General features: G+C 41.3%; 1 protein-coding gene across 4 annotated transcripts in view; it reads right to left on the bottom strand.

Annotated features, from left to right (window-relative positions):
• The window catches only part of rnf103 (ring finger protein 103), a 56124-nt gene extending 31099 nt beyond the window's left edge, over positions 1-25025 (bottom strand). The window contains exons 1-4 of one of the 4 annotated variants that reach the window (XM_078788361.1): positions 24647-25024; positions 24337-24507; positions 11590-11738; positions 2166-2281 (exon numbers count right to left, since the gene is read on the bottom strand). In XM_078788361.1, the coding sequence (XP_078644487.1) occupies positions 2166-2281; positions 11590-11643 (170 nt within the window). In that variant the 5' untranslated portion in view covers positions 11644-11738; positions 24337-24507; positions 24647-25024. Of the gene's footprint in view, positions 1-2165; positions 2282-11589; positions 11739-24336 lie in introns of all 4 variants that reach the window. The other 3 variants (XM_058063851.2, XM_058063850.2, XM_058063849.2) reach the window with 3 other exon arrangements.
• Positions 25026-26527: the final 1502 nt, after the last annotated feature.

Raw genomic sequence — 26527 nt, forward strand, 5'->3', positions numbered from 1 at the left:
GTATTAAATTAATCTCTTACCTCAAAATTCTACACAAAATACTCCATTATGACATGATGTGAAAAAGTTTTGTTTTTTTTACATGTTTTGAATTTATTAAAAATAGAAAACAAAAAAATCACAATTACATAAGTATTCACAGCCTTTGCTTAATACTTTGTTGATCCACCTTTGGCAGCAATTACAGCCTCAAGTCTTTTTGAATATGATCCCACAAGTTTAGCACACCTATCTTTAGGCAGTTTTGCCCATTCTTCTTTGCAATAAGTCTCAAGCTCCATCAGGTTGGATGGGAGACGTCTGTGCACAGCCATTTTCAGATCTCTCCAGAGATGTTCGATCGGATTCAAGTCTGGACTCTGGCTGGGCCACTCCAGGACATTCACAGAGTGGTTCTGAAGCCAATCTTTTGAGATCTTGGCTGTGTGCTAATGTCTACTGTCTATATGGTCAAGGTACATGACCAGTCTATTGAGGTCAAGAGCGCTCTGGAGCAGGTTTTCATCCAGGATATCTCTATATATTGCTGCATTCATTTTCCTTCTATCCTGACTAGTCTGCCAGTTCCTGCTGCTGAAAAACATCCCCACAGCATGATGCTGCCACCACCATGCTTCACTGAAGGGATGGTATTGGCCTGGTGATGAGCAGTGCCTGGTTTCCTCCAAACATTCACATTCACACCAAAGAGTTCAATCTTTGTCTCATCAGACCAGAGAATTTTGTTTCTCATGGTCTGAGAGTCATTCAGGTGCTTTTTGGCAAATTCCAGACGGGCTGCCATGTTCCTTTTACTAAGGAGTGGCTTTCGTCTGGCCACTCTACCATACAGAGATGCAGAGATGGTTGTCCTTCTGGAAGGCTCTCCTCTCTCCACAGAGGAATGCTGGAGCTCTGACAGAGTGACCATCGGGGCCTTGGTCACCTCCCTGACTAAGGCCCTTCTTCCCCGCTCGCTCAGTTTAGAAGGCCGGCCAGCTCTAGGAAGAGTCCTGGTGGTTCCAAACGTCTTCCATTTACGAATAATGGAGGCCACTGTGCTCATTGGGACCTTCAAAGCAGCAGAAATTTTTCTGTATCCTTCCCCAGATTTGTGCTTCAAGACAATCCTGTCTCGCAGGTCTACAGACAGTTCTTTTGACTTCATGCTTGGTGTTTGTGCTCTGACATGCACAGTCAACTGTGGGACCTTATATAGACAGTTATTATATTTCCAAATCATGTCCAATCAACTGAATTTACTGCAGGTGGACTCCAATTAAGCTGTAGAAAGATCTCAAGGATGATCAGTGGAAAAAAGATGCACCTGAGCTCAATTTTGAGCTTCACGGCAAAGGCTGTGAATACTTATGTAAATGTGATTTTTTTGTTTTCTATTTTTAATAAATGCAAAACATGTCAAAAAAACCTTTTTTCACATTGTCATAATGGAGTATTTTGTGTAGAATTTTGAGGTAAGAGATTAATTTAATTCAGTTTGGAATGAGGCTGTAACATGACAAAATGTAGAAAATAATGACAGCCTGTCATTAGCAAATCAGCAAAGAAATGTAAAAATGTAAAAAATAAATAAATAAATAATGTAACACTGGTTGACAATCTTATGCCAAGGTACCACTGTATACAACAATAAAAACAATACCTGAACTGCTTCAGTTCCGGGCAGGAGATGTAATCCGCATAGCTCAAACACAGCTACAGCAGATACAAATAACTTTGGTCATACTGAAAAAGCCATCTGCCAGGGCTTTAAAACCAACTTTGCCAATGGAAATCCTCTTTTCTTTCTCTATGTCTGCTCAATATTTATTCCAGCTTGTGACTACAGAGTTATCGTGCTTCAATCAAACTACGGTGTGGGCCGAGGGTCAAACAGGAGGAGCACACGTTAACTGCGCGTCAAAACAATTACCGTCGTTAAAGGAAACTCATGTTAACATGTCATTAGTACTTTAACTTCGACAGCCCTTGTATTTATCAATGGTTAAATGTGAGAAATTATGACTTTGTTGTTTCCTTCCTTCCCTCAACATTGAAGTGGCCGTGCAACATTTTCAACAGAATTGGGAAATTATATTTAAATCTAAAATGTAATTCAAAATACAGTCAGAGTTCAGCACATCTTGTGTATTGTAGTAATAGTAAGTAAAGGCCCTTCTTCCTACCTTTGGTCATGAGAGCAGTTAAATGTTCCAGTTCGGATTCCAAACTGAGATACCTTCTGCACCATCTTCACCCAGTTAGACTTACCAAGCAGAGCTTCTCGGTCCTGGGCAATGACCTGTACACCAGACAGACATATAATAGGGTCAAAGAGGTAAACGGCTTATACACTTTTGCACCTGGCACTATACATCTGGTACTGCACATTTAAGCAGTTTAAAAATCCCCACAGTACGCATCTCATGATCGGCACAGGACAAAAAGTTACCATTAGAAAACGCGAAGCAACTAAAAGGAAAACAAACAAAAAATGATAGGACAAGTGTGAATAGTGAACTATAATGGAAGCCAAAAATAGCCCACAAGGCTTTAGAGGTCTACAGTGCTTCCGGCAGTTTTATCAAACAAATGGATAAACAGATGGACAAATATATACTGATATGCTCCTGTAGTTATATTATTATTACAACTGTCAAAAATGATGTGCGTCAACAGTGGTAACTAATTACTTCATTAGTTAATATATTAACTTAGTTAATATAAGCTAATATTTAGCTGAATTAATGTAACGAATCAAGGCAAACCACATCTCTCTTTTATGACGGCAGATGGAGGCAAAGTGCAACCCCCACAGTCAGACAGAGTCTAGTCTATTACTTTATTCTTGACCTGAACCCATAAACAGCAGTGCATTCCCAGCACCATATATTGTATGTATACGCAACTACCACATCTACCATATGCCTTCAGAACACACGTCCTCATTCTCGAGGTGCATTCATGGACACCGAACTCTGAACATCATAACATCTTTATTTCATGTGTATGTGTGGTCTAAATAAACAAAAAAAAATCAGCATTTAAGTGTGCTTCAAAATCCCAGATAATACAGTGAAAATGTGAATTCAACTGAAATTATGAGGTGTCTTGAACGCAACCCTCACTTACACCCAACTCAAATGTTTTTTTTTATTAAAAAGGGACAATAAAAATGAAGTCAGTTTGGTAAATTAGAATAAAATAAGATAAAACTAAATATAAAATCAATAAAATAAAACAAAATGTGATAAAATACAGTACGATCAAAATAAGAAAAAATAAAATCTAAAAAGAAAAGTAAAAAGTCAGCCTCCTACTAAGTGTTAAAAGCCAAAGAGAGGAGGCGTCACAAACCTCAAGATTAAAAACAGGTAGACGTAAGACAAAACAAGATCGAGTCTGTGTCTGCGTTCTTGTGTAAGTCCAGACACAAACAGCACAAGATTAAAAGAGTCAATGATGTTATAAAAAGTCCTTTGTCATTGGCTTATCAGGTCAACACACATTAATATTAAAATCACCAGCAATAAGGACACGGTCATATTGAGGCAGGATTTCAGCCAGGAAAACAGAGAATTCATCGATAAAGTCCTTATTGTATTTCGGAGGCCTATAGACCACAGCACACAATACAGTGTGAGAGTGACCCAGCTCAAATAAACTTAATTCAAAGCTGGTGACGAAGGATGACGGATATAGTTGCTTGCACTTATAAAAGCGCTTAAAAACAGAGGCTATTCCTCCATCTCAGCCAGACATCCGGGGGGAGTTAAAATAGCAGCAATCCTGTGGCACAAGTTCGGTAAAATGCTGGACTCACCAAACGTTATCCATGTCTCAGTCACAAACATAAAATCCAATCCACGTGAAGTAAAGAAATCCTTTAGCGCGAAAGTCTTGTTTGCTAGCAATCTAGCGTTTACCAGCCCAAGCCTGACAGGAACCAGGGAGTCTGCTGCTTAGGTGTCGCAGGAGCCCAACACAGAGGCCGCAGGTTGCAATTACATATTTAGCCCTGGCCAGCGGGGACGAGGAGAACAGGGAGTGCAAGGCTGGAACACCTCATCCGGGCCAATGAGAGGTGACAAGCAGGAGTTGACAGGATCATTTGAGCGCCGGGAAATAAAGACGCCACGCACAACTCCAAGCTGAGTCCAGGAGGGGGAGGAGAAGAGGCCACCATGGCAGCCTTCAGCGTCACCAGCCGACCACTACGCCAACCCGACGACGGGTGCACTTACACAGAGAAGGTAAGGCCGGGGTGCGGAAAAGGTGGGCAGGGATTCTCACCAGGAGCTGGGGCACGTTCTCATGTCCATTATGACCCAACCATGCTAGATTTTCAGCATGAAGTCTTAAATCCAACAGTGCTTGGCGATTGTACACCAGCAGGGAACTGACATATGGCGACATACACAGCACAAACACATATAGAGCAGAGGCAGGAACAGACGGCTAGCCACACGCACCGCCGCCATTGCTATACTATAACCATCAATTTGAAATCCCAGAGTTTACTGGGTGGTAGGAGGCAGTCCCTCTCCTTTCATACATTGTCAGTGACAATTACACATTCACCCATATGCAAACATTTATGCACATCTACATGACTCACAAAAAGTTAGGGCTATTCGGTTTTCAGGTGAAATGTCGGGACAAGCTTAAAATGCATTCAAACCTTCCTTCAGCGGAATTTCAACTTTGCCGGCGCTCTGGTGGCAGCCTGCTACAGCAGCTCTCGCTCTTCGTTGAGTTTTTTTCTTCTTTATTCTGTCTTTTTCATTCTTTTGAAGGACTGTTTCAACACAACAGTGTGGGAGGAACTCTGCCATCCTCATGGGGATGACATAAACAGTCTCACTGACTGCGTCACGGACTACATAAACTTCTGTGTGGAAAACACTGTACCCTCCAGGACTGCACGGTGTTTCTCCAACAACAAACCGTGGATTAATCCGGACATAAAGGCTCTCCTAAAGGAGAAGAAGAGGGTCTTTAAGTCAGGAAATAGGGACGAGCTGAAGGCTGTGCACAAGGGGCCCGACTCCCAGGCTACTGGGGACCAGGCGTGGGCAAACAACCTGAACCTATTCTTCAACAGGTTCGATGAACCATCTGCCCATCCCCCGGCCCAGCACCTCCTGCCGAAACTCCCCCCATCAACACCTCGAGTGGATAGCCCTACCCCCACTTCCCCCTCCTCCACACGGCCATCCCCGACCACTTCTCACCTAATCAGCTCAACCTCCTCACCAACCGCCCCCCGCACACAGCCCCCCTGCTCCAACCTGTCCCTCACAACATCCCAGGTGAGAAACCAGCTCCAAAAAACCAAGGCGAGGAAGGCGGCGGGACCAGACGGCATCAGCTCCAGGCTCCTGAAGTCCTGCGCGGACGAGCTGTGCGGGATTGTTGAGCACATCTTCAACCTGAGCCTGAAGCTGGGGAGGGTGCCACAGCTGTGGAAGACATCCTGCGTGGTTCCTGTCCCCAAGACGCCGCACCCCAAGGACCTCAGCAGCTACAGCCCGGTGGCACTTACATCACACCTGATGAAGACCCTGGAGCGGCTGATCCTTGACCATCTCTGCCCCCTGGTGGGTCCTTTGATGGACCCGCTTCAGTTCGCCTATCAACCTGGCACTGGGGTGGACGACGCGGTCATCTTCCTCCAGCACAGAGTGCTCTCTCACCTGGAGAAACCCGGAAGCACTGTGAGAATCATGTTCTTTGATTTCTCCAGTGCGGTCAACATCATCCAGCCAGCACTTCTGAGGGACAAGCTGGAGCACACAGGGGTGGACCTGCACCTCACATCGTGGATACTGGACTACCTCACCAACCGTCCACAGTATGTGAGGACACAGGACTGTGTGTTCGACACGGTTGTCTGCAGTACGGGGGCCCCGCAGGGAACGGTCCTGGCTCTGTTCCTTTTGACCCTCTACACTGCAGACTTTTCATACAACACACCAACCTGCCACCTGCAGAAGTTCTCTGACGACTCTGCAATCGTTGGCCTCATCACAAATGGGGACGACTTGGAGTACAGAGGACTGACACAGGACTTTGTGGATTGGTGTCAGCGGAACTGCCTCCAGATCAACACGGGGAAAACCAGAGAACTGGTGGTGGATTTCCGCAGGCGCATCCACTCTCCTCCAACACCAGTGAACATTCAGGGACATCCTACAAGTACCTGGGTGTTCATCTCAACAATAGACTGGACTGGACTCATCACACAGAAGCACTTTACAGGAAGGGCATGAGCAGACTCTATCTGCTCAGGAGACTGAGGTCTTTTGAAGTGCAAGGGGCACTCCTCAAGATGTTCTATGACTCTGTTGTGGCTTCAGCCATTTTCCAGGGAGTGGTCTGCCGGGGCTCCAGCATTTCGGCTGCGGATAGGAAGAGACTGGATAAGATCATCAGGAAGGCCAGCTCTGCCCTGGGTTGCCCCCTTGACCCAGTGGAAGTGGTGGGAGAGAGGAGGATGTTGGCTAAGCTATCATCCATGTTGGAGAACGACTTCCACCCCCTGCAGGACACTTTGACAGCACTAGAGAGCTCCTTCAGCGATAGACTGCTTCACCCCAAGTGTGTGAAGGAGCGATATCGCAGGTCCTTTCTTCCTGCAGCTGTCAGGCTGTACAACCAGCACCGCTCCCAATAGACTTCTACACCACTATGTACATCGGTGTAATACTTGCATTTATAGTCAGTATAGTTACTCCAGACCCCATTCACTGTGCAATATCTGATCAACCTCCATGTGCAATATTAAGGGCTCTAAATGCAATATACTAAGTTCTATGTGAAGTGTTTCCATAATGCCTCATATTAACTCACTAACAAGATCTCAGTGTATAGACTGGTCATATATCTCATCTGGTTTCATATTATCTACACACTGTATTATATATAACTCTGGGAAAAACTGTTGATTTTGTTAATACTTGGGTTGTTTGTATTGTTTATTTTTGTATATTGTGTATTTTGTACTGCTTAACTGACTCTGTACTCTTGCTGCTGTGCAATACAAATTTCCCCACTGAGGGACAAATAAAGGCATATCTTATCTTATCTTAATGTGACCTTCTCTAAGCTTTTGATTGCACATGTACAACTGTTAAATGTTTCAGTAAGTTTTGAACAAGCTGCTGTTCTCTAACGAAGAGCTTAACAGCAAAAATCAGCATGTGCATCCTTGAATTGACCAATAAATGTACTAGTTCATCATGGTGTTCACATTTTGACATCATGAGACCAAGACGACACCTAACAATGGATCAACAGTCTCTTGCCATTGTGATGCTTCAAACAGGATGTTCTCAGACGAAGTGGCCACTGAGTTTGGAGCGTCACACAGTGTCATCAGCAGGTTGCAACAGTGATATCGAGAGACTGGAAGAGTCACAGAAAGGCGTAGAAGTGGACGTCCTTTGGCCACATCCTGTGCTGATGACCGCTACAACAAAACCTTCTCGATGGGTATTATAGCGCCATTGGCACATTAAGTTCTTATTGTCATGGCTTTGCAAAAACATTGGTGTTATTCTGGGCAGTGAACTCAAACTTGACAGATATGTTCCACTGTAAAAAGCGTTTTCCTTCCAGTTACGATTATTGGCCAAGCAAAAGCTCCCAAAGAAAAACCTTGAGAGGGCATTACATCACGCCTGGACTACTGTAATTCTCTATTTGTAGGTCTTAGCCAGTCAGCGAAGTGCTTGAATGGTCTGGCTCCACCTTATTTAACTGAACGTTTAAAGCCTCATATGACTACCAGGGCACTTAGGTCATCAAACCACTGGCTCCTGGCGGTACCTCAGACAAGATCACAACATGCTATGACTGGCATCCCGAACATCACAACAACCGGCAAGCTGCATCTAATTTTTTTCATTATTATTCTTGTTTAAATTGCAATTACATGTAAACGGGAAAGGACAATATTATTTACGATACTTTTACAGTTGTACAAAAGACTGGTTTATAGTGTCCAATCTCTTTTGCTGCTTTAAGTGAACATGATTAAACGCAGGTTCCATTTACAACACTAAATGGGCACCTGAATTAACCAGGGCAGCCGCGCAGTTTTCAGAGTCGTCGTAACATTTGATGTTCAACTAACAGCGTGCGCTTATAAATGTGAGTAACCTGGTTATTTGTCATTCCTTCAATGCTAGATGCTGTTTGCACCGACATATTGGAGTGTGTTGGGATTCAGCTGCTGAGCTGATCGCTAACTGCTGAGCTAAGTTAGCCATTGCCACTAATTCATGATGTTGTTAGCATGCTGTTTCAATGTGTTTACTGTACTGCTTACAGCTGAGATGTTATGTTACTGTGCATTTGTTTATGTTCCTAACTGCTAGCTTTATAAGCACTGCAGTGGGGTAGACGAATATCATTGATGATTCACAATAACATATACGTAGTTATATGTTAGGCAAATTTGCAAAGGCAAATTTGAGAAGTGTGTATCAAACTGGTAGCCCTTCGCATTCATCAGGACCCAAGAAGTAACTCTCGGTTTCAAAAAGGTTGCTGGCCCCAGTCTAAAACCAAAATGCAAATAAAAACAAGTGTATAGTCACTGACTTTGTAACCCTTAATGCTCAGTGCATTTAATGATGCTGTGAAAGCCCATAAAATTCACTCAAAACATGTGAATTCATCTTAAATGTTGTGATGATTTTGAACGCAACTCCTCATTGCTCATATTAAAACACTTCAGGTCTGATTCAAATAATCTGCTATGATAGGAACCATCCATCCACATTCTGTGCCGTGTATCCTCACTAGGGTTGCAGGGGTATGCTGGAGAATATGCCAGCTGACTTCAGGTGAGAATTAAATAAAGCAGTGTTAGGTAAATAGATTTTCACACACGTGTGCCATTTCTTAATGTGATTTAAATTTTGGCGCTGTTAAAACATGCAACTATACATAATCTTGCCCTATAATTGTCTTTCTTTCAATAAAAATACAGTAAAAATATTTCAGACATACTAAGACAAAGTGATTAATCTATTAATTAATTTGAAACCATGATTAATCTGATTAAAAATTGTAATCATTTGACAGCCCTACTTTCTGTTCATCAAATACAGTAAAAATGGGCATATTTCAGACATATTGTAGTTGTTAATGGTGATTAATCATTATAAATTTGTTTGGCTTAAGCTAAATTTTATATTGTTTAATGTCATCATATCCAACTTTCAATGTTATTTTTTATGGTGGAAATAACAAGATTAATGTGTGTTTTGGTGTCATGACCACAAAGCTAGCCGTGAAAGATGAACGTAGACCTAGAAAATTCCCGCAGAAATTTTGATGGGCTTGCCACCTGTGCTGTGAACCTCGGGCCTGGTGTCTGCCGTGCCGCGTAGCCGAGCAATACCGTGCGTACATTAGACAAGGAATTTAGCAACAAAGCTGACATGCTACAATGCCAACATGCTAACAGTCAGCACGGTAGCAGCTAAAAGAAAGCACCGAGTCTCAAAAGCGAAGAGGCAGTCCCATAGCGTACCTACATCATGCCATGTGTGTATTTGCCTTTAGAAAGCGGCAAATTAGCTAAAATTCTAACATGCTTAGAGCTAGCTTGATAGCATCTAGCAAGTAGGTACCAGGTCCCAAAAGTGTTCAGGCAGTCACATAGTGTCCCGACATCATGCCGTGTGTGTATTCGGCTTCATAAATGAGAACATTAGCTAAAATGCATGCTAAGAGCACATGGTAGCTACATGGTAGCATCTAGCAAGAGAGCCTTGAGTTTAGAAAGTGCCAAGGTTGTCCTGTAACCTCCCTACATCATGCCATATGCGTATTATCCTTTAAACATGAGTAAATTAGCTTAAATGCTAACGGCTACCATGCTAGCACCTAGCAAGAGGGCCTCAAGTTTAGAAAGTGCCAAGGTTGTCCTATAACCTCCCTGCATCATACCATGTGTGTATTTGCCTTTAGACATGAGTAAATTAGCTTAAATGCTAACATGCTAACGGCTACCATGCTAGCACCTAGCAAGAGGGCCTCAAGTTTAGAAACTGCCAAGGTTGTCCTATAATTTCCCTACATCATGCCATGTGTGTATTTGGCTTTGTAAATGAGTAAATTAGCTAAAATGCTAACATGTTAACAGTCGTCATGTTAGCACCTGACAAGCAAGCCTCAAGTTTAGAAAGTGCCAAGGTTGTCCTGTAACCTCCCTACATCATGCCACGTGTGTATTATCCTTTAGACATGAGTAAATTAGCTTAAATGCTAACATGCTAACGGCTACCATGCTAGCACCTAGCAAGAGGGCCTCAAGTTTAAAAACTGTCAAGGTTGTCCTATAACCTCCCTGCATCATGCCATGTGTCTATTTGCCTTTAGACATGAGTAAATTAGTTAAATTCTAACATGCTAATGGCTACCATGCTAGCACCTAGCAAGACAGCCTCAGGTCCCAAAAAGTTTGAGGTAGTCCCATAGTGTCCCCACATCATACCGTGTGTGTATTATCCTTCAGACATGAGTAAATTAGGTAAAATGCTAACATGCTAACAGTCATCATGCTAGCACCTAGCAAGAGCGCCTCAAGATTAGAAAGGGCCAAGGTTGTCCTGTAACCTCCCTGCATCATGCCATGTGTGTGTTTGCCTTTAGACATGAATAAATTAGCTTAAATGCTAACATGCTAACGGCTACCACGCTAGCACCTAGCAAGAGGGCCTCAAGTTTAGAAAGTGCCAAGGTTATCCTATAACCTCCCTGCATCATGCCATGTGTGTATTTGCCTTTAGACATGAGTAAATTAGTTAAAATGCTAACATGCTAACGGCTACCATGCTGGCACCTAGCAGGAGGGCCTCAAGTTTAGAAAGTGCCAAGGTTGCCCTATAACCTCCCTGCATCATGCCATGTGTGTATTTGCCTTTAGACATGAGTAAATTAGCTTAAATGCTAACATGCTAACGGCTACCATAATAGCACCTAGCAAGATAGCTTCAAGTCCCAAAAGTCTGACAAAGAAAACTAAACATCCGATGAAAAAAATAATTAGCCACAGAGAGAGTTGAGAAGTTTATCTCAAAAATGAGCCGTTAATCACGTTTCTACATGGCCGTATGGCTGGGCTACAAGGCTGTGAAAAGTATGTAAATTCTCTTTTTTTTCTCTGGCATGTGCTGTTCTAAAAATAGCACAAAGGTACCTAATCTAGTGACCCAGTGTTTTTTGCATTTTTCTATCGCGAATAGCGTCGCCATGGTTACACAAAACGTTCCAAAAAATAAATACCGCTGTAGTCCCAAGCGCCACGTTTCCTGCGGTGTACCATGTGTGGGGGTCCTTCTTGCGGTTTTGGCCGCATTATGCGCACAAAAATGGGAAGATTAAGATATCTTTGATATCTTTTTACTGAGTCAGCCCATAATTATGGAGTACTGACAGGCACGGTGCCTATCTGCATTTTCCACATTTACAACAAAAGTCAAATAATTGAGCAGGTACATAGACACTAACAATTTACATGTGCTATTATTTAAAGTCCTGAAGACAATGCAACAGAAATCTTGTCTGAAACCTGTAAGTCAATTGAAACATTACCTGAATCAACCAGATCCCATCTTTAGTGTCCTCCACTAATTCATAGAAGTGCATCTCTCCACTGAAGTGTGTGCTGCTGACTTCTCCAGCCTCTTTTTGCTCCTTCTCTTTCTTGACGGCAGAGTACAGCTCCCCATGTGTCAGTTCTCCTGGATGACAAGTATGTCTTGGTTTGAGAAGAAACCATCATTTTGCAATGTAACATCCACATCCAAGGTTAACAAAGTATGTTTGGGCATCAAGCATCGATTGGAACCGGATTGCGCAAAGAAGGATGCACCACTCACAGGATTAAACACACCCGGATTCAGCTAGCTTTGGCCAGGAAGCTGACCGCACATTACTCTATTCACTTTACTTGTTTACCATGAAGTTAGTTTTTCACATTGGCCGTTGTATGTTCATCTCCGTCGCTGTTGATTTCAAGTTGGCAATTGGATATATGGCTCCCTAGCAACAGTGCCATCACTGTTGCTATGTAGGGACTGTGTATCCGGGTTGTTTCTCCTCTCTCCCTGAGTCTTGCCTAATCTCTTCTGATCGTAGTCAGATATTTTCCAACAGTTTTTAATAATCGCTATTAAATATTAAATAACCAATTAAATATCTGGTTACACTGGTGACATAGGTCCCACTTATACTCGGGAGAGTCAATAAATATGACTATTGCATTGAAGATTAAAAAAAAAACTTTATTCTAAAGCAAACCATTGACTTCCTCCATGCAGTTTAGTAGGAACTAACATGGTTAAGTTACACTTTGTCTATTCTGCATCATAAGAAACTCTCCCACACATAAACATATGTGCCATTGTTTTTTCATAAGCTTTTTAGAAATACAAATCATTTTTGAACGTGTACTCCTATACATAGACTCTTAAATAATTATGTTCATGTTCAATTGTTTGATATACAGGTTATTAATAGCCCTGAGAGAAATTAATGTTAATAAGTCATTGTTTTTAAACATTTCACCCAAGAACTTTGGTTAGTGCCCTTATTTCAACCAGGCCTATTTTTTTTACCCTCCCTCTAAAAATGATCGCAATCGGGAATCGTTAGGAACCTGAATTGCTCAAATTCAAATGATGCCCAACCCTATAACATGACTACATTGGACCAGGCGCCTGACAACTTAAATATAGGTAAATGCTACCCTCTAGTGATGAGCTAATCCATTAAACAGCAAGTCACATTACACAGAAAAAAATTGAGCGCTACATTGCTTTGGGGTTCACTTATTTATACGGGTGGAGTTACACAGCCACAATGTTTTGTATGTGCAAGTTCTCTCGCACAACTCACAAGATTTTTTGAGCAATAATTAAGTCTGTCAATACCAGCCATTTTTCAAAAGCCATCCCTCTCAATACCAATACCATTTTTGTCAGGATTTTGATAGATTTTTCAAGGTACAACAAAATGAAGAGTTGTGAAGCATACAAGCACTAATGCTCAAAAATTTTGGATCACTTGGGTTTTTTTCCCCTTGGAAACATACATGAGATTAGTCTGAATAGGAAATATAGCAAATGCACAGGGCAAGGTGACATTGTCAGAGTTGGAAATAATGATTTTAATAGAAATGATGAATGTGTAATTCAGACTTTGCTTTCATCAAAAAAGCCACCTTTTGCAGCAATTACAACCTGCCAGACCTTAGCCATTCTAGTCAATTTTTCAAGGTAATCTGATGAGATTTCGCCCCATGCTTCCTGGAGCATCTCCCACAAGCTGGATTGGCTTGACTGAGCCTTCTTCCATACCTTTTAGTCAAGCTGCTTCCACAACAGCTCAATAGGGTTCCGATCTGGAGACTGTGCTGGCCACTCCATTACAGTCAGAATTCTGGCTGACTGCTTATTCTTTAAATATTGCTGACACATTTTGGAGGTGGGATTTGGGTCATTATCCTGTTGTAGGATGAAATTGGCCACATTCGAGCGCTGTCCACAGGGAATGGCATGTTTTTGCAAAATTCTGTGATAGCATTCCTTCCTCAAGGTCCCTTGCTTTACCAGCTCCAAAGCAACCCAAGACCATCATAGTGCCTCCACCATGCTTCACCGATGGTATTAAGCACTGTTCTTGCATCTTTTCATTTGTTCTGTGTCTCACAAATGTTCTTCTGTTTGATCCAAAGACCACAAACTTGGACTCATCTGTCCACAACACCTTCTTCCACTCTTCCAGTGTCCAATGCCTGGGCTCTTTTGCCCATCTCAGTCTTTTCTTTTTATTGGTCTGTCGGAGATATGGCTTTTTTTTGGCAATCCTGCCATGAAGTCCAGCATCCTGAAGTTGCCTCTTCACTGTTGATATTGACACTGGTGTTTGACGGCTACTATTTAGCAGCTGCCAGGTGACGACCTGTGAGGCATCTTTGTCTTAAACTACACACTCTCAGATATTTGTCTTCTTGCACAGTTGTGCATCGGGGCCTCCCACTCCTTTTTCTGTCCTTGTTAGACCCAGTTTGTGCTGCTCTCTGAAGGGAGTAGTTAACAGCATGGTAAGAGATTTTAAGTATTTTTTTGCAATTTCTTGCATTGAATAGCCTTCCTTTCTAAGCACAACAATTGACTGACAGGTCGGAGGTCGTTCTTTGAAAATCATCTGATTAATTTTAATTGTTTGTGAAATTGATAAAATGTTTGTGAAATGCATGAAAATGTGTTCTACTTTGGAAAACAAAGAAATTTGCAAGTGATCCCAAATTTTTGAGCAGTGTGTACATGGCATGATGTTGGAATGCTTTCTCTGCACTTTTGTGCTAGCATGCTAACTAGGGATCGACCAATATGTTTTTTTCCATCAACCTTAGTCGATGGCCGATTTTGCTTGGGCCGATATTTGTGGCCGATACTGCTTTTGCTTCCTCAATTTTTATGAAAAAAATTACAATGATAACAAATATTACAGGTCTCAAGTTTAAACAAATATTTATTGAAATGTAAACACTGAACACAGTAGGATTCAGCTTTATTAAACACACATTTAAACAGCATTATCAATTTTAAAAGGAGTAAATATTCAACCATGTGCCAAACATTTCTGTTGTAGTTTAAGTTTTATGTGAAGTGTGATTCATGCAAACACGGCAATAAAGATATTAATTATGTGTCAGCTTCGCTGACTATCGTCTAGGGATGTGGGGTCGCTGTGTGTGACTGGCCAATCATAGAGTGTGAAAAGTGAATACATAATGAGCATTTTTTTTTTTTTACATGAATGACAGATAGTGATCAATGTACTCGTTTCATACTCATATCCGGAAAAAAATCATTATCCGTAACGGATACACGCTTATTTATTTATGATTATATAATATATATTTTAGGGTGTATCAAATTTGAATGGGAAATTTTAATTTCATAATATCAATTTGGCTGGCATTCCATTTTTTTCTAATGAACATAAAAATGCCTTTTGTAAAGTTTTGAGGAAATCCATTGAGATTTAGGGGTGCCACCTCACATAAACTTTTGTAAAATTTCTAGTCTAATTGCCATAAAGTTGACCTGGAAATGTTGAGTACAATGAACTTCTATACTTTGGGCAGATTGGGTATTTCTCAGAATTCAACTTTCAAGATTCTCCATTCATTTGTCCTATTGACAAAATGAATGGCGGTCAATGGGACATGTTCACATGGCCTTACCCTGAATTTTATGTAGCTGTGATGGATATTGGACATACATATGAAGTTTAAACACTTTGTTTTTTATATATATGTATATATATATTTTTCTTATTATATTTAATTTATCGTAAACACAAGGGGCAATAGTAACACATTTAAATAACAGGCTCTCTACTCTCTACTTAACTAAACTTCAAAAGTAATTGCTCGATCTATTGTGCCAGAGTCCTCTCCACTGAGGAACATCACAAGGGAGAGATGAAATCTGAACTGAACCTCACTGGTGCATCTAAACCCAGATTAGTCATCCCACCTGCCACCCAGTTTTTTATCTAATGCACCAAATGTGGCCACTCTGTCCGTCTTCATGCTCGCCAGGAAAGCTAGGTCTTCAGGGTTATCAATCAGCTTCTCAACATTTGGAAGCCACAGCGGAAATGTGGCATCAAGTCTGCACTCCATTTTCTTCAGCTGTTTCACTGCAGCCTCACTGGAGCGCTTGGTTTTGGAGATTATCCGCAGCTTGTTGTTGGCATTGACTAAGTCCACAATCTTGTGGCAGGCAAGCTTGCCACAGGCAAGCTGGCCTTCTTGTAAAATGACCGCGTGAGGTTTTGGACCTGATGGACCGCAGCCTCCTGCCAGAGGGGAGCGTCACGAAAAGTCTGTGTTCGGGGTGAGAGGGATCGGCCACAATCTTTTCTGCACGCCTCAGGGTCCTGGAGGCGTACAGATCCTGGAGAGACGGGAGATTGCAGCCAATCACCTTCTCTGCAGACCGAATGACACGGAGCCTGTCCTTGTCCTTAGCAGTGGCAGCAGCGTACCAGATGGTGATGGAGGAGGTGAGGATGGACTCAATGATGGATGTGTAGAAGTGCACCATCATTGTCTTTGGCAGGCTGAATTTCTTCAGCTGCCGTAGGAAGTACATGCTCTGCTGTGCCTTCTTGATGAGGGAGCTGATGTTCGGCTCCCACTTGAGGTCCTAGGAGATGATGGTACCCAGGAAGCGGAATGACTCCACAATGTAGAGTCACAGAGGGTGATGGGGACAGGAGAGGCGGAGTTCTTCCTGTTGTCCACAACCATCTCCACTGTTTTTAGACCGTTGAGCTCCAGGTTGTTCAGGTTGCACCAAGTCGCCAGATGGTCAACCTCCCACCTGTAGGCGGACTCGTCGCCGTCAGAGATGAGAGTGGTGTCATCCGCAAACTTCAGGAGCTTGACAGACTGGTGACTGGAGGTGCAACTGTTTGTGTACAGGGAGAAGAGCATAGGAGACAGAATGCAGCCCTAGAGGGATCCGGTGCTGATGGTTTTTGTATCCGAGGCGTGTTTCCCCAGTTTCACGCACTGTTTCCTTTCAGACAGGAAGTCTGTAATCCACCTGCAGGTGGAGTCAGGCACGCTCAGCTGGGAGAGCTTCTCCTGGAGCAGAGTTGGGAGGATGGTATTGACGGCAGAGCTGAAATCCACAAACAGAATCCTAGCGTAGGTTCCTGCAGAGTCCAGGTGCTGGAGGATGAAGTGGAGGGCCAAGTTGACTGCAGACCTGTTGGCTCTGTAGGCAAACTGCAGGGGTCTAGGAGAGGGTCAGTGATGACTTTCAGGTGTGAGAGCACAAGGTACTCAAAGGACTTAATGACTTCAGACCCGTCGCCCTGACCTCCGTGGTCATGAAGTCCTGTGGTCCTGTGGTCCTTGGCTTTTTGGGAACAGGGATGATGGTTGAAGAGGGCAGGCACGTGGCATGTCTCCAGTGAGGTGTTGAAGATATCTGTGAACACTGGAGACAGCTGATCAGCGCAGTGCTTCAAGGCGGACGGAGACACAGAGTCTGGTCCAGCTGCTTTCCGGTGGGTTCTGTCTCCTGAAGAGTTTGTTGGATGGAAAGAGTCGTCACTGAGGTAGGTGAGGAGAGGGAGGGGAGGGCCTTTAAGGCGGGTCTTGGTGGAGGTGGCTGGAGCTGGAGCAGTTGGGAGGTGTCGAGGGGGATGGTTGCTGGACTGTCCTTCTGTCTAGGTAGTAGAACTCGTTCAGATCGTTGGCTAGGCATCAATCGTTGATGGAGTGGGGGGCTTTAGGCTTGTAGTTGGTGATCTGCTTGAGCCCTTTATAGACAGACGCAGAGTTGTTAGCTGAGAATTGGTGTTGGAGCTTCTCAGAGTACAGTCGTTTAGCCTCTTTCACCACCTTGCTAAACTTGTACTTGGACTCTTTGTACTTGTTTTTGTCCCCAATCCTGAAGGCTTCCTCCTTCACCAACCTTAACTGTCTGAGTTTGGCTGTGAACCAGGGTTTGTCATTGTTGTAGCTCACCCTGGTGCGTGATGGAACGAACGCAGCAGTCCTCACAGAAGCTGATGTAGGACGTCACAGCCTCTGTGTACTCATCCAGACTGTTGGTAGCAGTCCTGAACACATCCCAGTCAGTGGAGTCTGGAGATCCTCCACAGCCTCCCTGGTCCACTTCCTTGATGTCCTCACTACAGGTTTGCAGAGCTTTAGTTTCTGCCTGTACGCAGGAATCAGGTGGACGTGACCATTGAACACTGTTCACCACTTTATTCCACAAAAACAGATGTATGATGGCACCCCTAAAAAATCATGTATTGGCAAAAAATATTCTGTATGTGTTATTTCTACATATATTGGAACATTTTTAGTACCCAGCAATATCAAAATTCAATAATTGTGTTTTTGATGCACCCTAATATATATATATATATATATATATATATATATATGTTTACTCGTTTATAACGGGTTGTTCTCCTCCTGGCAACATGGGAGCCTCAAAACAACTGTCAAATGACCTTAAAACAAAGCTTGTTCAACATCATGGTTTAGCGGCAGGAAACAAAAAGCTATCTCTGAGATCCACTGTGAGGATCCATAGTGAGGAAATAGAAGACCAGAGGCACAGTTCTAGTTAAGGCCAGTGGCATGCCAAGAAACATCTCAGATAAGCGGAGGCGAAGTCCGGTGAGAATAGTCAAACTCAACGCACAGACCAGCTCCAAAGACGTACAACATGATCTTGGTGCAGATGGTGTCACTGTGCATCGTTCAGCTATTCAGGGCACTTTGCACAAGGAGATGCTGTATGGGAGAGTAATGCAGCAGAAGCCTTTTTTGCACATATGCCACTAACTTTGTCGCTTGAGGCATGCTAAAGCACATTTGGACAAGCATTTGGACTGATTAAACTAAATACGGCCGGCCGATATATCGGGCCGATATTAGCGTTCTTTACTTGAATCGGTATCAGCCGATACATGCGTAGTTTTGCCGATATATTTTTCCGCCGCATGATTTACAGACAGGCATCCGCCGGGCAGCTATGTGTTGCCGGAGGACCCTGCAACACACACAGTCGCAGCACCCCGCCGCCACATCATAACAAGAGTATGTTTCCAACTTTTAATTAGCCTCTAACAGTTAGTCTTAGTTGAAATATTGCCATCTGTTTTGAAATAGGTAACATGAATGCCAAGTAAAAGAATAAGCTTGCTTTTTACACCATACACAGCCCTTCACATTTCACTGGGTGACTGCTAGGCATAACAGTTTAAGTCATGGTGTGACAACAAGACATCCCAAAAACATCACCAAAAACATCACATACCAACGCTACAGACGAATAAAAGCACTCTCTCAAAGCAATCACATCGATGCTAGATAAAACTTCAACTACGACAGAAATGTTTTGCACATGGTTGAATATTTACTCCTTTTAAAATTGATAATGCAGTTTAAATGTGTGTTTAAGAAAGCTGAATCCTACTGTGTTCAGTGTTTACATTTCAATAAATATTTGTTTAAACTTGAGACCTGTAATATTTGTTATCATTGTAATTTTTCATATAAATTGAGGGAGCAATCTTGTTCAAGTTGAAGGTCGCATGGATTCCAGTCAGTAGCAACAGATGGCCAACAATGGTCAAGAATCCGTGACAAAGTTGAAGTTGCACCGGGGCTGGATACTTCAACAAGACAAGGACACCAAACACTGCTCAAATTCTACGCAATCATCCAGAGGAACAAGTACAACGTTCTGGATCCGAATATTATAAATTCGGATATATTATAAAAAATCTGTGGTGTGATTTAAACCACACCACATCAGATGCTATAGGAAGCTGCAAAATGAGGATCTAATAAATATTGATGTCATTTTTTTGTTGAGGTGCCCAAATGTATGCACCTGCTTAGTTTTGTTAAAGTAATTATTGCACACTTTCTGTAAATCTTATCAACTTCATGTCACTCAAATATCACTGTTTGTCTGCTATATGCAGGGCTTAAAGTATTCCGGCACCGTGCCGGATCTCTGGTGTTTCAATATGACCAACGAAAAAATAATAATAATGTGCTGGACCCAGACAAACACAAACTCATTGTAGCCATGCGGTAGGGCTCTGAATGCAGCAATTGCCAAGCCCCTCCCCCCCAAACCGCTATTGTCCAATCCCACAATTATGCTGCGTTCAAGACAACTGGGGGAAAGGTGGAGGTGAAGTAAATAACAAAAATTTTTCTTGTTACCAAGAAATAAATGTGCTTCACAAGTTCAGACTAGTGTATTTCATTATATGGGTTAAAGTTTGTAGCTTTTTATAATGAATTTTATCGTCATATCGTGATACATGCCCAAAATATCATGATATATGCTAAGGTCCTTATCACCCAAACCTGATAAAGTAGTAGTGTTGGTAGTGTTTTAAGGGGACCTATGATGCTTTTTCTACTTTTCTGACCTATAAATGTACTTAGAATGTTGTATTCTCATGTTAAACGATGCTGAAGTTGCAGATAATGAGGTTTGTGCATTTGGAAGTGAACACTAAAAAAGTTTATGGCCTATAACACAAAAGACGCTGTAAAACCGTTCCTTTGTGACAACACAGAGGGGCGGACTTCCTTAATCTTCAAACAGCTAAAATAATGCATAAAGTTAACAATAACCAATTACCTAAAAAAATCATCTCATACTTCTCTACAAGAGAAGAGAAGTATGATCTCAGGGAAGAACTAAAATAAGTGTAAAAATACACTTTTATGCGAGGACAACATTAAAAAGCCATAGCATTTCAGTATGTGGAATCAAACTATGGAACGGATTGAGGAAGAAACTCAAACAATGCACAACGATGAGCGAATTCAAGAAACAATACAAGCAGTTGATGTTTGCTAAATACAAGGATCTTGAACCAGTCATGATGCTTTATATTTCACTATATTGATGGTTACTATGGTACCCATTATGTCATTATATGGTCATATCACCTCTTACTTCAAAACTACAATAAGCTTTGCTTCTTCCTACTCCTTTTGGACATGTGGGACTGTGAAATGATTATGTGATGCACTCAATTGTAACCTGATGCATGTTCAAATAAAATTAGACCATTACCATATTTTTTTTCACTCAGAATCTGCACTTTTTTTAATATGCCAGTATATACAGTGGGGAGAGCAAATATTTGATACACTACAGATGGTTTTACCACTTGCAAAGCATGTGGAGGTCTGTAATCACAAGTGCTCTTCAACTGTGAGGGACGGACTCTAAAACAAAAATCCTGAAAATCACATTGTATGATTTTTAAATAATAAATTTTCATTTAAATGCATGAAGTAAGTATTTGATACATCAAAAAAATAGAACTTAATACTTATTTGGTACAGAAACCTTTGTTTGCAATTAGATATCACATGTTTCCTGTAGTTCTTGACAAGGTTTGCACACACTGCAGCATGTATTTTGGCCCACTCCTCCATCCAAATCTTCTCCAGAGTGACGCAAGGTCCCGCTGCTCAAGCCAGTGCATGTCCAGGCCCATCTGAAGTTTGCCAATGACGATCTGGATGATGGAGGAAACTGAAAGTCTGTGTTGTCGTGTTGCAAACCTGAAGGCTTGGGCAAAGGTCTGGATGGAGGAGTGGGCCAAAATACCTGCTGCAGTGTGTGCAAACCTTGTCAAGAACTGCAGGAAACGTGTGATATCTGCAATTGCACACAAGGCTTTCTGTACCAAATGAGTATTAAGTTCCATTTTTCTGATGTATCAAATACTTATTTCACGCACTTAAATGCAAATATATTATTTAAAAGTCATACAATGTGATTTTCTGGATTTTTGTTTTCGATTCCGTCCCTCACAGTTGAAGAGTACTTGTGATACAAATTACAGACCTCAACATGCATTGCAAGTGGGAAAACCAGCTAAATTGGCAATGTATCAAATACTTGTTCTCCCCACTGTACAAATATCGCCCAACCCTGGTTCTAACTAGCTTATTTTGTGTAAGTCATGGAGAAAAAACGCTTGTCTGTGTAGCAATATAGGATAGAGGAAGTGAGGTTGCTAATAGTTCTACCCACGTTTTTTTTACACACTGGTTTTCCCGCAAAACACATTACATGTTACTGATGCTGTCGAAAACTTTACGCTAAAATGCTACAGCTACTTACCATTGAGAGATGTCTTGAAGTAATCTCTTTTCTTGACAAACTTTGGACTGTACTGTCTCCACTTCCGGATTGGATTTGGAATCAAACACATACGGCTGTCTGTTAATAGCTGACATTTCAAAAAGATAAATCATCGTCTATTAACTCCTAAATAGTTACCGGCACAAACCGGAAGCGTTTCTATGCCCTCGGAAGTGTGACCAATGGTAATGGTAATGGTTTTATTTCATTTGAACATGCATCAGATTACAATTGAGTTCACAGTTCCTAATGTCCAAAAGGAGTAGGAAGAAGCAAAGCTTATTAAATCCTACCCCTCCATCTGGTACTTTTACAATCAGTAACTGTTACATTTGTTCACTTCCTGCTTTCCATAATACAGTTTAAGGTTTGTTTGTTTTTTTTTAAATAATGTACCTCGTACTGAAGTACGAGGTGATATGACCATACAATGACATTATGGGTACCATAGTAACTGTCAATATAGTGATATATAAAGCACACCATGACTGATTCAAGACTCTTCATCTTTGTATTTAGCAAACATCAACTGCTTGTATTGTTTCTTGAATTCGCTCATCGTTGTGCATTGTTTGAGGTCCTTACTCAATCCATTCCATAGGTTGATTCCACATACTGAAATGCTATGGCTTTTTAACGTAGTCCTAGCATATAAGTGTTTCAAATTTAGTTCTTCCCTGAGATCATATTTCTCCTCTCTTGTAGAGAAGTATTGGATGACATTTTTAGGTAATTGGTTGTTTTTAGCCTTATGCATTATTTTAGCTGTTTGAAGATTAACTATATCAGCAAGTTTAAGTATTTGTGATTTTAGAAATAAGGAGCTAGTATGTTCTCTGTAGGCGGCATTATGAATTATCCTTACTGACCTTTTTTGCAGTACATTTAGTGAGTGAAGATTGCTTTTATAGTTATTAGCCCATATTTCCACACAATAAGTAAGATATGGTAGAACCAGAGAACAATAAAGAGTGTGGAGTGATTTCTGAATGAGAACACATTTTGCTTTGTTCAATACTGAAATATTTCTGGCCACCTTATGTTGTATATTTGTAATATGAGGTTTCCAGCCCATATTTTCATCTATTGTGATCCCCATAAATTTATTTTCATTCACCCTTTCAATGCCCACACCGTCTATTTGTATTTGCTGGTGCGTCTCCTTTCTGCTGTTACGAAACAGCATGATTTTAGGTTTGAGGATGATTTTACCGAGGTTCAAGGACAATCTATTATCAACAAACCATCTTTTTAGTGTGACCATTTCTTCTCTGACCTTTCTAATGATTTCGTCTGTACTCCCTCCAGAACAAAAAGCAGTGGTATCATCCGCAAATAATACCAGCTTAAGTCTTTCGTGACTTTGGAGATATCATTGATGTACAAGTTGAACAGTTTTGGCCCCAACCACAGCAGAGTAGGCATGCCCGGAGGCGGACCGTGGGTGGAATACATTAAAACAGACCGTTTTCACGGAAACCACAAAATCCAAACAAATACAACTGAATATGTGTAGATTCTGGAAGAACTAGAACACTTTCTCTGCTGGTTATCATTTGTAGCTGCTCTATAACAGTCCAAAACTCAATACGAAGAGCAGAAAAATTAGCATAATAAGTCCCTTTTAATATATATATATACATATATATATATATATATATGTATATATATAAAATGTACAATGGAATAGATAATATAATTCAAAGCACAGTTCCACAATTCCAAAAGGACCAGGAAGGAACAGAGCTTAATATATTTATTACCCCATATCTCCACACAATGAATTAGATATCGTAAAACCAAAGAGCAACAACAAGTATAATGATTTTTGATCAATAACAAATTTTGTTTTATTCAATACTGAAGTGTTTCTCGCCACCGTATGTATGTGAGAAAATGGATGGATGTTTTCCATCTTATTTTTTAATCTATTGTGATCAGTCAAATTTTATTTTGTTCACCCTTTCAATATTCACTCTGTTTATTTGTATTTACTCATACATGTCCTTTCTGCTATTACCAAATCGCATTTTTTGTTTTTCTTAGGTTCAAAGATCATCTGTTTCTCTGAAACCGACTTTTTGATATAACCATTTCATTCATTCATTCCTCTTATGTGCTTTCCCCAGAACATAAGGCAGTAGTATCATCTACAAATACCAATTTTAAGTCTTTTGTCGCGTTACAGATGTCATTGATATACAGGTTAGTTGGAAGTGAGCACTAAACAGTTTTGGTCCCAGTATTGACCACATGTAATATTAAAAGTTACAGATGTATTTTGTACTAGCTTTACGCATGGCTTCCTGTTGGCAAGATAACTTTTAACCCAATTTAAAACTAATCCTCTGATTTCGTACCACTCTAATTGTGCAATTCTGATATTATGATTAATTGTATCAAAGGATTTTGTCAGATCCAAAAATACTGCAGCCGCATTCTATGATCTACAGTGTTGTGGAATAGTAATGTAGTAATGTAAGTCATGTAATTTTCTGACAAAAAAACTATTCATCCTGAAAGGGTGAAAAAGATTGGTCAAATATGTGGTTGGACGAGTACACAACTCGTGCATGCAGGACCGTAAGTGTAACAATGTTACCTGATTTCTCCACCAGCTGGCTGACATCCTTCTTCTCATCCAGCCCAGTGTATGCCAGCCCTCGACACTCCAGGATGGTCTTTAGTTTCTTATAGCTGAGCGACACAGGGTCGACGAGCTGTGTTGCGAACACGCCGGTCTCATACCAGACTACCGCTTCAAATATCCGTGCTAGCATAAACAACACGACGAAATACAGGAGCAAAAAGAACAACTTGAGCCACATCGTACCGATGGACGACGATGGCGCTAAAAGCTAGACAATTCTTCTTTTAGCTCGCGAAGACTTCCAGACATGAGCTTTCAATACCTTATTTGAGCAGTGGAAAATTAGCTCCAAGTCAAGTATGGCTTGATATTCCCTGGCCAACAGTCACTGCAGCACGAAACCTGTTCGCTGTCAACAGCTAGCCAATTAGCTTAGCATGCCAACTTATGTCAGGCCCAGCTGATGTAACAACCAAAACAAACCGACGGTGTCACGTGACAGCTGCAGCAGTGGGATGGACACTGAAAGTCCAAAGCTGTTCTCTAAACCCAATAGGGTTTTAGGCTATGTTTGAACTCGGGGTCTGCATCCTAAAAGTGCGCATTAGTAGGCTGCATGACGTCATCGTGCTGCGCGAAGGCTCCTCCAAATGCGGCCGACAAATGTGTCCCCCTCCACCATTGAGAAAACGCCAACATTCAAACCAACCTCCGTGGCCATCATATCCCAACATTCTTTGCGCGCTTCTGTCAAGCCCTGAAAAAAGTCAACATTACGGTGCAAGGCTCAAAGAATCAAGTGTAAGTACTGAAGAATTAATAAGTATTAATTTGTTTGTAAATCGTAAGTATTGATATATTTGGGTAAGTTGAGTTTGATGTGCGCAGCGTTTGAATGTAAAGTCATACATTTTCCCCACAACGTGGAAAGATTTTGCTTCGATGTTCCTATTGTTATATAAATGCCTAACTGCCTAATGCCCAGTCTCATTCCGTGTGAATTTTAAAATCCTGGTGCTCACTTTTAGAGCCTTGCACGGCCAGGCCCCTGTCTACATACGAGACTTGTTGCGTCCCTATACCCCCTCTCGGAGGCTGAGATCGTTAGATCAAAATTTACTCATGGTCCCTCGTAGTCGTTTTAGGACCCGAGGAGACCTATCTTTTCAGGTTGTTGCGCCGATGCTCTGGAATGACCTTCCACCCTCCCTGCGTTCGCTTGACTCTGTCGATGCATTTAAGAGTAACCTTAAAACTCACTTGTTTTTGCAGGCATACCCAGCTCAGTAGATTTAGGGTATTATGACCATCATATATTTATTTAGTCTATTTTATTGTATACTGTTTTTATGTACTGTTTTATGTCTATTTTTATTGTACATTGTTTTATTGTATTTTTTATGTGTATTTTAACCCTGTGTTTTGCCTTTTGTGAAGCACTTTGTGACTTTTGTCTGAGAAAGGTGCTATATAAATAAAACTTACTTACTTACTTACTTACTTACTTACTAACATTTCATGTTATGAACATAACAAAATGAAGTAATTATTTGTATACATCATGTTAAAATTCCGTGTTTTCTTTCATGATTGTATTTGTGTTAATATGATCTTGTGTTTACATTTCACTTGCTGCTGCCTTTTTCATCTACTGTATTAATTGATTAATTGCAAAGTTTGAGGAATAGGATGTAATTCTAACAGGATATGCATATATATAAATATATACATATAAAACATTTCATGTTATGAACATAACAATAAAGTCATTTGTGTACATCACGTTCAAATTCTGTTTTCTTTTATGAATGTACTTGTGTTAATGTGTAATTCTAACGGGATAATATATTCATTCATTTTCTACCGTTTATCCTCACGAGGGTCGTGGGAGGTGCTGGAGCCTATCCCAGCTGTCTTCAGGCGAGAGGCGGGGTACACCCTGGACTGGTGGCCAGCCAATCACAGCCAATCCAGCTTCCTCCTACATGCCAAAAACATGCTACATATATGTGCCCTGTGATTGTACCCCGCCTCTCGCCCGAAGACAGCTGGGATAGGCTCCAGCACCCCTGCGACCCTTGTGACCCTTGTGTAGAAAATGAATGAATGAATATATTCATTGCAAAGATTGAGGAATAGGATGTAATTCTCACAGGATATATATGTATGTATGTATATATATATATATATATATACATATATA

The sequence above is a fragment of the Doryrhamphus excisus genome, linkage group LG22 (assembly GCF_037039965.1).
Source record: "Doryrhamphus excisus strain RoL-2023G ecotype Guam linkage group LG22, RoL_Dexc_Guam_v1.1, whole genome shotgun sequence".
Lineage (NCBI taxonomy): Eukaryota > Metazoa > Chordata > Actinopteri > Syngnathiformes > Syngnathidae > Doryrhamphus > Doryrhamphus excisus.